The 14,804-nt window shown below is 34.7% G+C and overlaps 1 protein-coding gene across 1 annotated transcript in view; it reads right to left on the reverse strand.

The window, feature by feature from the left end:
- The window catches only part of NUP205 (nucleoporin 205), a 65,238-nt gene that overhangs the window by 23,854 nt on the left and 26,580 nt on the right, over positions 1-14,804 (reverse strand). The window contains exons 15-27 of the mRNA XM_045511004.2: positions 14,354-14,563; positions 11,538-11,637; positions 10,953-11,090; positions 9,622-9,811; positions 8,842-8,962; positions 7,309-7,390; positions 6,859-7,023; positions 6,401-6,525; positions 3,760-3,874; positions 2,109-2,258; positions 1,454-1,525; positions 959-1,116; positions 387-467 (exon numbers count right to left, since the gene is read on the reverse strand). Of these exons, the coding sequence (XP_045366960.2) occupies positions 387-467; positions 959-1,116; positions 1,454-1,525; positions 2,109-2,258; positions 3,760-3,874; positions 6,401-6,525; positions 6,859-7,023; positions 7,309-7,390; positions 8,842-8,962; positions 9,622-9,811; positions 10,953-11,090; positions 11,538-11,637; positions 14,354-14,563 (1,707 nt within the window). The remainder of the gene's footprint in view (positions 1-386; positions 468-958; positions 1,117-1,453; positions 1,526-2,108; positions 2,259-3,759; positions 3,875-6,400; positions 6,526-6,858; positions 7,024-7,308; positions 7,391-8,841; positions 8,963-9,621; positions 9,812-10,952; positions 11,091-11,537; positions 11,638-14,353; positions 14,564-14,804) is intronic.

Consider the following 14,804-nt stretch of genomic DNA (forward strand, 5'->3'; position numbering starts at 1 on the left):
AGCTGGCTGTGTTTCCATTTCCATGTATGTGGTCCTTCCCATCTGACCTCTTACCCATATTTCCCCATGTGTGATGAGAAACGACTCTTTCCTCCCTCACTGAGAGGGAGCAAGTGAAGTCTATTACACAATATAGGCAGGTTGTAAATCCTCAACTAGCTTAGCAGAAAAGATGTTATTTACTCTGGCATCCAGACATTAACCCGAGTTCAGCTTATAACGGCTCTAAATCAAAACTGAAAGATTAAAGTTTAATTTTTTAAGTAGTTTACTGATTGATGAACTAGAAATCAATTTATTGTTTTTCAATCAACCAGTTGTTACTGGCAATTTAAGTAGTTTAAGCAGTTAAAAGGTTAAACTGACATATACTCAACAGGGCTCACCTCCATCAGTAGAGGTCTCTGTCCTATGGCTGCCATACCCTGAAGGGCGTTTACTTCTGCTACCAGAACTCTATGGAGAAGCTATATAATTGAGAAAAGAGAAAAAATAAGACCATTTCAGACACCAGTAGAATAATTACCTAGCAATTACTATAAACTGCCCTAAAGGGAAAAGTTTCAGATGCCTTTACATGTGAACTAATAGTGGCACTGTCCAATTTCTGTCAAAAACAGTGGGTATATCCCATTCCAAACAGTGGTACCAAAGAGCCTCTGTGGCAGGAAACTCAGTGCAGCCTGGGTATCTTCTTCCTACTAGTGAGGCCATTACCACTTACCTGGTAGGGAGTTAAACAGTTAAAACCACTCCACAGTCATAGCTGGGCGGCATGACTACTAAGAGGAAGGTAACAGGGAACCCTGTAGTGTGGCCTATTCACTTTTATTTCCTGGCTGTTTGAAAAGTGAACACCAATAAACCACTATTTCTGTTAGATTAAAAAAGTTATTTTTTCCTAACAACTCAATGCCTGAACTACTTAATACTGTACACAGTCTAAAACAATGCTCACCTTGACATTGCAGACTGTCTGTCCCCGTAAATTCTTGTGTTCACAGTTAGCAATAACTTGTTCAATCTGGGCTCGATCAAAGAAATCCAACTGCAAAGGCTCAGGGATCTCCTGACTGAAGTCAATGGAGTCGAGAATACTTAGAATTTTTCGACGCACTAGAAATAATAAAAAGTAGTTCAATTTTACTTGGGACACTGAGGAGAAGAGCAAACCATTGTACTCAGCTCACAAAGACAGTACTATCATTCTGGAAACTGAAGACTGTGCTGAAATCTAAATTTGATTTTATTTCTAATATATCCATTTGCAAAATTATTTTTCCCATCCTATCATTCTAGTTATAAAAAATTTTTTTGATGATAAATAACCCTTTACATAGCTTTTCTATACCAGTTCAGATTTTGCAGATAAAGGCATTATTTCTCTCCTGAAATTTTAGGCAATTTGATATATACTTATCGACAAATGTATTACCAAATCAAAGGGCTTTACCTTTTGTAGCAGTGTCAAAGTGCAGGAACCCAGAGACAGATCTATTTTCATCTTCTATTCCTCCTTCCCCATCTGTTGGAGCATCAGTAATAACAGATCAGAAAAAGAACAACACACTCAAAAAATTTATTTGGAAATAACAAACATAAGGTATTTTATTTCTATGTCATTGTTTCTAGGTCAAAAAGCCCCTTACAAATGGATAATTAAAATGCAAAGATGATGAGGACTTATCAGCAACATTCATCTAATTATTTCTGTCTCTATGGGATCCAGTTCACAACTGTAATGAGGATAATCAAAGCTCCAAAAGAGGCAGGACCTAATCATGCCACTGAGATGATCAGAAAAGCTCATGCTTAATTTGCATGTAAAATACATGTTAGAATATCTTGGGTCATGCGGGCTAAGTGTGACAAACTCCAATGAATATTTGTGTATATGAATATAGCAAAATGTGGATGCTTCAAACAATAATATAATGGCAATTATGGGTGATTTTTAAATTTTGTGTTTAAAGAAAAAAAAAATTCTAAAGGCAGAAAGAAGTTGTTTGGCCTCCAATCACATACTAAACACAAGACTCAGATTTGTGCTTGCATTCAGAGACCAGGCGGCAACACAACAAAACAAATGCCAACATTCACATGTTCACCTGAGTATGGTTTCACCGGCATGTCATCCAGTAAGAGGTGTAGGAGCCTCTGGGTATGTGACCGCTGACGATTCAGAGAAGTTACCCTTAGTTCTATTGAGGCAGTCTTCATCAGCCATGACATTTGGTTCAGCATAGATATTTCATATTCTGAAATTTAAAGACATGCTTAATTTCTCAGAACAATAACACAAGATCAGAACAGACTTAAAATCCGTAACTCATCAGACATTTTCACATATATCATAAAGTTAATAATTTATGAAACTTGGCAACATAATAATTTATCACTCTGTAAAGTTAAAAAGAAAAAAAAAAAACAGATGCCAAGGGAGAAAAAATAAGTTAGTACCTGTCTATGAAAAGTGAGCAAAAGCAACTGAAGAACAAAAGAGAATCAAGTTTCTGTTGCCAGAATAATTTCACACAAATCTACAGAATTCTGAGTCTATGACATAATTCATTAACACAGAATTTAGTATTTAAACAGAAAACCTAAGTAATTCTCAAATATTTAACTTTTTAACTATGATACAATTTGATTTTTATTAAAAAAATACATTTTTAAAAACTGAAATAAATTTAAATTCCACAATTTTATGATGTCTTATGATTACCAAGGACATTTGGTCTAACATATAATTCGGATCGGGAATCACTTACAACAGAAGTTTCTGAATCCAATATTATTTTTAAATGCCTGGCTTTGAAGTCCTAAATTATATAAAGTTCACCAAACACTGCTACTACTACTAATAATAATTATTACTATGAGCAAAGTTAGGTACATTTTTTTAAGTAGACACCATAATAGGCAAGATATTAACTTTTTTTTTCTAATTAGGTATAAAAAAAGGTTTCTTAAAAACCTTATAAACAAAATCTTCAGACTAAAACTAAAATACACTTATAATAAAAATGACGTGAAAAATTTTTGCCATTAGATAATTCCCAACAGTCTCTCACACCATACTTTAAAAAGTAAATAGAAGCTGATAATCACCAGTAATGGAAATTTATTATGAAATTTGTGAGCTTAGATTTCCTAAAACATAAAGATGATACAAAATTAACTTTTAAGAAGTTCAATAAAACCACTACTATGTGGATATAATATAACTCAGAATATTATTAAAAATTGATCAAAAAGAATATTATATAAAATAGAATCCTATAAAACATAGGTAAGCCTGGGATAATTGTGTTGATCAGGTCAATAAACTAAAGTTACCATAAATAGTTTTCTACTTTTCATTTCAAGACTTGAATTGGTTTCAATATATAGACAAGAAACAGAAGTAAAACAGAGATTTTTACAAAACAATTTTCACTCAAAAAATCTAAATTTCTGAAATCTTATATAAATATTTTCTTATTCCTTCAAAACAATTAAAAAATTTTATGTTAGTATAAGGTTCAGATTCCATCATTAACAGGCTACTTTAAAATAAGTTTATGCTGGCAGTTAAAATATCAGGTTTCTCAAACACAAATTACAAAAGCAACCTAATGTAACACAGAAGCAAAGTAACAAAATGAGAATGAAATTCCACGAATTCTAAAACTGCTACCTTCAAATGCTGGGAAATTAAAATCACTCAACACAAATTTTACAAATTTGTTATAGGAATAAGGGAAAATAATATCCTACCTTTGTTAGAAAACGGTAAATGTTGCAACTGAGAAAATAAGAAATCCTGGCTGGTTCTCAAGTATCTCATAGTAGGACCAGATGTATCAGAGCACGCACACAACTGATATATCACCTAAAGAATTACAATAAAATAAGAAAATCCCCAAATCAGTTTTCTGCATTACACATTTTAAGATTAAAAGTGAGCTTAAGTCTACTAAGTGGAAACTAAGACCCATTAACAACTCAAAATGGATAAACACATGTATATATAAAACAGAAGCTCAGCATTATAAGCAGTTCTTGGCACACTAACTCAAAATATATTGGAATACAACTGGAGAATGCTGATGACATTATTATAGGACTAATCTTGAAATCATATATAGTTAATTATCAAGTTTTAGTATTTTAACTATTATTAGTAGCAAATTACTTGGAAGTAACTTCTGAAAACCAAGGTTATACATTCATCAGTTGATGAAAGTGTTGTGACTAGAGTATACCTTGCAGGAATCTAACCTTATATATTTCCAAAGAGCAGTGGTTCAGTATTCACCAATTCAGTGTTCGCTGTGACTTTAGAAAACTAGTAATGACAACTGGCTGTAAATTAAATCTGTGTCCAGAAATATAGTCTTAAGAAAAATATAAAACAACAAAAGATAACTAATGTTGAGTAAAGCACAGTAAAAAACTGGAAACAATCTAAGTGTAATTTACATTGTAGCAGCATAGAACATTTACAGAGGTGGAGTTAGGGGAAGGACACAAGCTGGTATGTCTACTGAACGTAACTAAATATACAATATGTATGCACAACAAAAAGATAAGAGAACACAAGGTAAAAACGTAAATAGTTCTGTTGCAGATATAAGCTTTTCTTTTAAACAGCTTTGATACTGTTTTTGATACGCTATAAATATTGAACTTCTCAAAACAAAAACTAGTTATTCCTACTGATGGCAGGTTAAAAAGACACAAGGACAGATGCTCAAAAATATGGGAGGTAATACTGTTAGAATGAGAAGGACACAAAAAGTGAGTTCCAAAAGCATGAAAAGCCTCTTTACAAGGGTGTACCCAGTATCCTTCCTAGTTCCCAAAAGCAGGTAGGAAAAACTCTCCATCCTTAAAGAGAAGAGAGCAAAGGCAAAAAGCTCAGTGTCAACTCTTCACCCAGAAGGCCTTCCAAGGCTAGATGATGAAAGTACCAATAAAGCCCAAATTATTTCCCTCTCATATACTGAGATTTATTTTTAAACTAACAAGCTCTTCTTAGAGGTTTGTTTTTTTTCCTGAAGCATAGTAGAGTATAAACCTAGAGGTAATGGAAGTGTCTCTCATTAAATATGGAATAGCACTTCTTATTAAAATGCAGGTTCTGAATCAGCAGGTCTGGAGTAGGGCCTGAGATTCTACACTAACAAGCTCCCAGGAGGGGATGCTGATGATGCTGGTCTACACTTCAAGTAGCAGAGTCACAGAGCATATGTAATAAACTGGCAGACTGCTGGTTTAGACATGTTTTGTTTGGCCAGTACAGTGTTTTGAAAAGCAGAGGATCTGGCAAACCAGGGCTCGCATTCCAAACTGGTACAAATGAGCAGGGGCCGAGTAGCAGGGCATGTGCTCTCCAGTCTGCCAGGTTCTCCGACCCTCTCTCCCTCCCCATCTATGTTTCTTAAATCTGGCTTCATTCAATTACTTAACCTGCCTAACTCCATTAGCTCAGATGATTAACCACATCAATTGCTTCTACCTAAGTATCTCAAATTCTGTAAACACTGTGCTAAAATATACATCAAGTTTGTTCCCTTACTAAGGGATTCACAGGAAGACCTCCCTGTAGTACTTAGCATGAGGGCTGTTTGGATAGCCAGGGACAGAAGAAAAGAGCAAAGAATTACAAAAAGAAAAATAGGAGAATAACAAAAAAAAAGCTCCATGTTACTAAAAGTTAATGACGTATTTCTTGTCATGAAAATGTGAATCAGAGTACAACTTAAATGGAGAAATTAGTTGTATCTTACAAAGCCTAGTTCTTTAAATACTTATAAAATAAAGAAAACAAAAAATAAAACAATAAAACACAAGTAAAACAGCAGTTCTCATTATAGTCTAATCTTACATTAATTTGACTTTCTACCACCTTATATATAGCTACAGGGCTGCATAATTTACATGGTTCTTAAAAAGCACTTTCCCTTACATTCTTACATTCTCATTTAAGTCTCACAACAGTCCATTTCACAGCTTTAAAAACTCAAGAGAAGTTTCACAGGATGCCCAAAGTGACTTAGCTACTTAAGGGGTAAAGATAGGAACCAGAGGTCTTCTGACCCAAATCCACTACTTTCTACACCAAAAAGAAACAATTTGAAACATAGCATCCTTGGGAAGTTCCTACGTTGTCTGGTCTAAGGCCATCCAATTTCCCTTATTTTTCAAGTGATTAACATATAGGATCTTATGGATCTACAGGATCTTGGGTTTGTGCTTTATGGATTTTATACATTAATGAAAGACTGGTCAAACTACTAAATGAACTCATTTCAGCTCAGTCCTAACTGTTATACTTTCCTATCTGTGATGGATTGAAGCACCTAGTTAAGCTTCTTCTATCGTTAAGTGCTACAAAGTGCAGCCTTCTGTGTACCTGGTAACACAGTTCAGCAAGTTGAGGAGATTCCCTCACGGCCACCGGGCCTGTTCTCCCTTCAGTTCCCTTCTCCAAGATGTTTAAGATGGCGTGAAGGCATGTCCGAGGGCAACCTAGCACTCCTGCATGAAACCAAAAAGGAAATTCAGTTTTTCTTTTAAAATGTCTGCATTAAAAACCTGAAAAACCTTTACAAAAGCTAAATTCCATACACATATACTCTACTGCAAACATCTTTTCAACTACTGACACAGAAAACCTGTTAAATATTGATTTTCTAAGCCTTAGTTTGTGCAGACTTGATCTAAGCCCTAAAGATTGACCCATTACATTACCTTTCATACATTCTTTCTTTCTTTCAGTGAATTATCCCCATGAGTCCAGAATTCAATAAATGACCATTTAGATACATAAGTATCAAAAGAAATAAATGCCTGTGTGTCTTACGGCCATACCTGGGTCTTGTAGGTTTGTGGTACTGACAGGTTTCTTCAATTCAAAGCCCAAAAGGTAGAGAGCAAGATTGGGTGGATTGCGTTCCAGAGAGGTGATGAGAAGATTCAAGATGTGGATTCTCGTTTCATGACGGATTCCAGCTAATTTCTTCTCAAGTTCTGATCCTTAATGTGGAAATCACAAACAAAATTACAAAACAATAAAAGGTTAACCTAAGTCAGATTGCAAAATATAAAACTTGTATTCCAAAGCTCCATGTTTATTTCAGTTTTAGTTACTTGATTAGCCATTACATTGAGTTCAGATTTAAGGTTTCCTAAAAGCCTTATATACATTTATGCTAGCAAATTCTCAAATTTCTGTTACATCACTACTAGATATTTAACAGTTTTCTTTATATTATTTATATAAAGTAAAAAAAAAAAAATCATGTTAATCTAAGACATTACCCTCTTCTAGACGTACAAATTCTTCTGTATCTTCACTATCCAAACACTCCACAAATCCAGCCATCAGCTTCTGACTTACACTCTGAAGCCATATAAAGATTACAATAAGATAAATTATAGTAAGTTTCTAAATATTAGAAAAACTATGATAAGCATGACATATTCGTAAACATTTGTCTGTAGAGAAAAAAGGAAGTTTGCTCCAAGGAAAGTATTTAAATCTAGTTACATTTTTAATTAATAGAAAACTCAGTTCCATAAATTGCCATTTAGCTCACTACAAAAATAATTAAAGAAATAAAAACTTTTAAAGTTTATTGGTTTCAAAACTTGCTTCCCTAATCTTCTTTCCCAAAGAATCAGACTAGTTTAAAAAAAAAAAATGAAATTGCTGTTTTATAACCTCTTCATTATATACTCAGTTCTATCAGATCTTAACTAAAATATAAAATAAAATTCTCCTCTATTTAGAAATGTACTCCTTACACCAGTTTTATATTTCTGGGCTGAGAGATCAGATACTATTCCTTTAAGAAATTTAGCAGGAGGACAAAACTGGTAATAATTATTCATACTAAAATGAATGCCAATGACCTGAAAATCTGCATCTTCAACATCTCCTGATGATCATGTGGTTTCATGAATCTCATCCAAAAACCAGATTAGACATCTCTGTTTTACTATAAATAGTGGTTCTCAATCTGGGTGCACTGCCTTTAGAAGGCACTTAGAAATATATGGGGGCATTTTGAGTTGTCACAACTAGAGATTAATACTGACAGACGGTGGGAGGGCACCAGGGATGCTAAGAGTCCTGCAATTTGAGGCGCAGTTACACATAAAATGATCTGTCCACCCAAAATTCCAGAAGAGTCGCTATTTCAAAACACTGTGAAGGAATACACAATAAAACTCAACTAGCTAAAGCAGTGCTTTCCAACATAAAATACAAGGGGACAAATGTCTATAAAGAGAAAAAAACCCAGAAGATTCCCCAATTATAGCTATCTAGTGAACTGGATTCCCCAATTATAGCTATCCAGTGAATAGAGAACTTACAGACTGGATTAAAAGAGGAACATCTAAAAACTCTCCATAGTGTGTTATCAAATGAAGAGATACAAATGTAGGTCAGCAGAAAGCCACAGAACTAGACAACTCACAACAGTGAAATCAGAATTGCAGAGGCTCACTCAGGAGAGGCAACTGAGAAAGGATGAAACAAAGGATGCAAAAAACAAACAGAAGTTACACTTATAAACCTAATAATCACTTTAATGTACTCAGCGCAGCAACAGTCTCACTAGGCCATACGGTCACATACTATAGTATATATGGTAGAATCACACACCACAGTGTGCGTAATAGCACTGGAAATGGTATTGTCTTCAAACACAAACCAGAGCCCAACACATCAAGAGGCTTTCATCCATCATAAACAAATGTACTTATCCTCAGAGAAATTCTCCACAAACAAGAATAAGATATACTTAGGAGGCACCAAAAAATAACAACCACAACAAAATCAGTTACCTGGTCATGTGTGAAATCTCCAACCAATTTTATCTGAATATTGGAATTGCAAGAGATACAGCAGAGGATCTTGGCACTTTCAAAAGCCAATTCTGGATTACTATTGCCATGATATAGGTATCTTTAAAACAAAAAAACATTTGAGACACACTTTTGGGTAAATTAGACAAAAGTTTCCCCTTCTAACTAGATGTAGCCTGTTAGGGTTGAACTGTGTTTCCCCAGAATTTTTACTTTGATAGCCAAATCCAGAATGACCTTATTTCGAAATAGGGCCTTTGCAGATACAGTCAACTAAGTTAAGATGAGGTCATCAGGGAGAGCCCTAACTCAACGACTGATCCCCTTATAAAAAGAGGAAATTTGGACACAGACACGCACAGAGAGAGAATGCCATGTAAAGCTGAAGGCAGAGATTGGAGTGATGCCTCTACAAGTCATGGACCACCAAGCACTGCCAGCAAACCACCAGAAGTTCAGATGTATACAAAGAAAAGTTTGCTCCTCAGCCCTATCCTCCAAACATCCAACTTCCCTACAGGAGGCAAACAATATTATGTCATTTTATACTTAGAAATTTTTAGGACATAGAATAAATCAGAAAGAAAAAAAAGAAATTATAAGGTTCAGAGTAACTAAAATCAGAGGAGCTAGAGAAGACAATAATGAGACTAAAAAGATTTTTATGTGATGCATTAGAGTTCTGACCAGATTTGGAAATCAAAGCTAGAGTGTCATCTGATTCATTACATCATTTCCTTACCTACAAATGGAACCTACCTGGCAATGTTCACCACATTATCAGCTTTCTTAGTTCTGGGATTGATTCCCTGCAACAGCTGTTCTAAAGGAGAGACTATTAGAGCCAGCTGACTCTCTCTTAGAAGATCCATGAAGAGGTTTTCCTTCTGCAGGGTAAGATTGAGAAGTGCAAGGCAGTGCTGCACTGCTTTCTCCAGGTGTTTCTTCCCTAAGGACCAAAATCAAACTTAGAAAGTTCCACGTGAATCTTAGAAACTCATAGTCAATTCTTAGGAAAACATGATAAAGGAAAAGTTCCAGATTCAAAAAGCCCTCAAGTTTTCAAACCTTCAGCAGTAACTTCACAAAACTGCTCACCCAGGCAAATCAGAGTAACTTCTGTGACCCAGATTACATTAATGCAATGGCTTCTCAGTGTTTTTTTCTGTATCTTTTCCATAATTATTTACAGCAACGGTTCTCAAACGGGAGTGACTCTGGACCCAGAACACATCTGGCAATGTCTGGAGACATTGGCTGTCACAACAAGGAATGTGCTGCAGGCATTTGGTGGGTTCAGGCCTAAAACACAGGACAGCCTCCACATCAAAGAATTATTCTGTCAAAAACGTCAATGGTGCTGAGGCCAAGAAACTGATTTAGAATAATACACATTCACTGTGGACAATTTGGAAAATAAGGACGTAGAAAATATAAGGGTCATCTATAATCCGATCATTCAAATTTAAAACATATGGGCTCTGGAGCCAAACTGCTTATGTTCAAATCACAGCCCTGACCCTGGAGAGAGATGTGCAACCTCCTTCTGTATCAACTTCCTTATTCATTAAATGGAAACAATATCTACCACATAGGACCTCTGCACAGGTTAAATGTATTAATATACGTACTGTGTTTTTAAAAGTGCCAGGTGCAGAGTAAGCACTCAGTAAGTGAATTAAATTAGTAGTAACAGCAATATTAAATGAAATTTATTGAATACTATGTACCATGCACAATAGTTAAGTGCTTTTACAAATCCTATGGAGAAAATAAAACAAAAGGTACTTTAAAGTTAGGCATGTTAAAGAAGTTAAAGTGATAAGAGACATTATAATTACCTACCAGAGACCCTGCAATAATATGAGTTATATTATAATGAGAGTCTCTGTACTTTAGTCTGCATTCAGTTTTAATATACTTGCATTTAATATACTTGCATTGTATGGCTCACTAAAACAACACTGTAAATACAGAAAGAATCTTACAGTGAAAAAGAACTTCAGAGGTCATCTACTTCAAACCTTCAGTTTACAAAAAACAAAAATATCAAAATGGTTTTCAAGATATGAAGACATTCAGACACATACCAGGGAAAGGAGCATAGGTATCAAGCTGCTTAACGCCCTCCTCCAGTAAACTAAGAGCAAGCTCCAACATGGGTGACTCATTCAGAAGATGATACATCAGACTAAATCCTGGTGGCTTATAGGCTATGATTTCTTCTCCTAAATAGAACATAACACAGTCCAAGAGACGGTGAATCAGTGTCTTTGTCACACCCTTGATTTCTATGAAACGTATGAGCTTTGTAAATTAAACGGTATCTAAGCAGATGAAGGTAAGTTTCAATTTTAGAGACAGTGACACAAATTGTATACCGTGGTAATTCCCAAAAGGGCTGATCTGCACACAGCAGTTAGTCCACAGATTACATGTTAACTCATTAAAGAATCTGTAAGATAGTGTTCTTAGTCTTCCACTCAGTAAAATTTCACTTTATTTTCTCTTGCTCAGAACAATCAAAATGACTAAAACAATGTTAACAAAAAATATAAAATTCTAATTTAATCTATAAACAGAAATAATTTATATCTTATGTATAATAATTTATAAATTAGAAATAGCTTTATAAATAGCTAACATCTTATTTGAAAGTGACAGAATTAACTTACCTTGTAGTTCCACAAACTGGTCTACAAAATCTTCAAGTTGAGGTTCATAATCTCGAAGCAATTTATAAAACACCTCCAAAACGACCTCAGCCACTTCCCACTACAGAGACACAAGTATTTCAGTAACAGCAACAGTCCAAGGTGACAGCCTGCTAGGTTTTTCATTCATCTCACTTTTCTCCAGAAAATGAGTGAAGTCCCTTTTCTACTTTTTTTATGCCAAGCAATATAGAGATCCCAATTCATTTTGCTTTGCTTTGCTAAAGGACAATGCTAAAGGCTAATTTTTCAAGGTAAAACGTTCGTAAAAGAAACATTTCTATAGCAGTTATTTAGGATTTGTTAATAAATCTAAAGCACTCAGTATCTAGCCATAGGCAATTTAGAATTAAACAACATCAGATTTGAACACTTCTCCGAAGTTTCAAATATTTCAGTTTCTCTCAGGATCTCAGATGGACCAGATCTGAGAAAGCATCTCCTCTAATCACCCTTATTTCACAGGTGAAGCATGTGAAGCTCAGAGCAGTGAATGATTTCCCCAAGACCATAAAGCCTGGCAGCAAATGTGCTGTAAGTCCACCCTGCACTTCTCATTCCCAGACCAGTGTTCTATCCCATGGCTTGAACCAAAGAAGTTAAGAATCACTGGTAGACCTCCCCCAAATGACCCTATTATCACCTCTTCATTAAAAGTGTTTTTAAAAGCTATGTATCAACAAGGAAAAATATTTCTGGCAAAGGAAAAGTATATACAACTATACAGACAGTAAAATTAAACTTTGCTTAAAAAGTCCATTACATAGAATTTTCTATCCAAGTTTGGTAACTGTAGATGGTGGTTTTTAAAATTATTATTTTAAAGTCATTATTTCCACGGCACATAATTTTCTCAAGGCTGATTTTGAGAACTGGGACTACAACAGTCATTGAAAAAAAATTTTTTTAATTATTCATTTTTCTATATTTTTTAAAAATTTCAAAGTCATTTATTTAAAAAATAGGCTTACTGCCACATAATAGTGGGTTTTAGGATTAATAAATATACACACCGTCTTTAACTCTCTGTTTATAGTTATTTATCTCAATCCAAAGCACTGTTTTTGTGAGATTAGTGTTCTTAATATAATGATGTTAAGTTAAATCTGAAAAAGACTTCCAAGTAAAATAAATTCACAGAATTGAGGGATAATTTCTTAGGGTAAGATGTTGGGGTAAAACTGAAACCAGTGGTAGCCAGGGAGAGCAGCAGCACTAGAAAGACAGAAACATATGGGTGAAAAATAATAAACACCAAGAAAGAACTTGGCTGACTAAAGTTCTAAACACTTAGGTCATGATGACCTTCTTAAGAAAAGGTAAGTAAGATATTTAAAAGAAATGCCAAAAAGTATCAGAACAGTTTGTTGAAGAGATTGCAATTATCAGCATCCACTATCCATCAGAAGTGACTTTTATTGATGAGGCATGGTTGCTGTTATTGTTTTCATTAAATAAGGAAATACATGTTAATGAGGGAATTCTAGGGCTTCGATAAAATGTATACCCCTTTCAGGGTTTATTTCTATCACATGAGAGGCAAAAACTGTAAAGCAATTGACAAAAAATAAACTTTAGTCATTTGGGGCTAAATATTAGAAACAAACTACGTCCAATGATAGGGCAATGAAAAATAAACTACGCTAGGTACACGTAATGATTATGCAGTCATTAAAAGACTGTTTTCAAAAACCAGTAACACCATGAAAAAAATCCTCATAACACTATGTTTAGTGGTTAAAAAGGGATACAAGCTAATGTAGCTAATTCTCTCTATTTAAGTAGAAATGCAAAGGAAAAAGAATAGAAGTGGTTATCTTTCCTTTGGCAACAGGATTACAGGAGATATAATTTCTTCTCATATTTTTCTATATTTTCCTAATTGACCCAAATTAGCATGAACTCAATTATTTTATCATCACTAATACAACAAGTAAACCCAACAGGTTCAAAAACAGCAAACTATAAAAATAAAGCAGAAATGACACTGCATACATCCAAGGGTACTCTGTGAATCAATATACAGTATTATAAACTAAAGTAATTACATCAGAACCTGGAAGGGTCTCTTACATAGCTTAGTGGTTATGAGCTTGGATCTGGAATCAGAGTCCTAGGTTCAAATCTTGGTCCTGGACCTTAGGCAAGTTCCTTAACCTTGCTAAGCCTCCATCTGTAAAATGGGAATATTAATAGTACCTGCCTCACAGTAACATTAGAATGACATAAGATGATACATACAGTAAGCTCAGTTACATATGTGTTGCAACCAGAGCAATTATGTGCATAAATGTCAGTGCTCCTTCAGCCTCTACCCATGGCAAACACACCTATTGAGCTACAATACTCACTTCCCACTAAGCCAAGACTCTACAATCCAGAAGTGCTACTAATCAATAGAAATTGCTGTGCACGTGTAAACTTATTTCAATCCCTAACCTAAATCATCCCGATAAAGGATACTGTGTTTTGAACTGCCAAAAGTATACAACTTTTCATTCAATTTTGGTCAAAATTTGTTCAATTAAGGATCTGAGTAACTATGAATTCATATCAGTTAAACTGCTGATCACTAAAAAGTCAATGCTTTGGTTTTAATGCCCAAATTTATTTTCTAATACAAATAAACCAACTGGATCATGGATGTGTCAGTAAAAGAACATGAATTTTACTAGTTTTTAAAAGCTAAAGTGAATTTATAGCATCTAATGCCTTTAAATAAAAGAAAAAGGAGCAATAAATGAATAAGGAGACAAAAGTTTTTCTCTGAACATAACCTTTTCAGCTGCTCTCCGGTAAGCTCTCGTACGGAATCGGAGAAACACAGAATCTCTAAGGAATTGCAAATACGGGTCAAAGCCAGGGGGCCGCAGTCCAGCACCCAAATTAGAAGGAAAGGAGCTCTCCACCAGGGTACTAATTAGCTGGCAAAAGGCGCGAGTCAACGGGTATTCTTCACACCGGGATTCTATTTCATTTAGTTCCACCTTCCAAAATAAATGAATGAATGAATGAATGAATAAATAAATTTCAGTAATATAAAACCATCAGCTGTAATATAGTGCAAAGCATTTTTCAAACATTAACTCATTAATATTAGTATAATATCACACCCAAAGACCCATACTGATATTACCATTTTTCATTTACAGGTAAAGACACAAAAGTTACAAATAGAAATCTTAAGGGTTTCTTCAAAAAAGAGGAAGGGAGTATGAGAAGAAGAGA

The sequence above is a fragment of the Camelus bactrianus genome, chromosome 7, assembly GCF_048773025.1.
Source record: "Camelus bactrianus isolate YW-2024 breed Bactrian camel chromosome 7, ASM4877302v1, whole genome shotgun sequence".
Lineage (NCBI taxonomy): Eukaryota > Metazoa > Chordata > Mammalia > Artiodactyla > Camelidae > Camelus > Camelus bactrianus.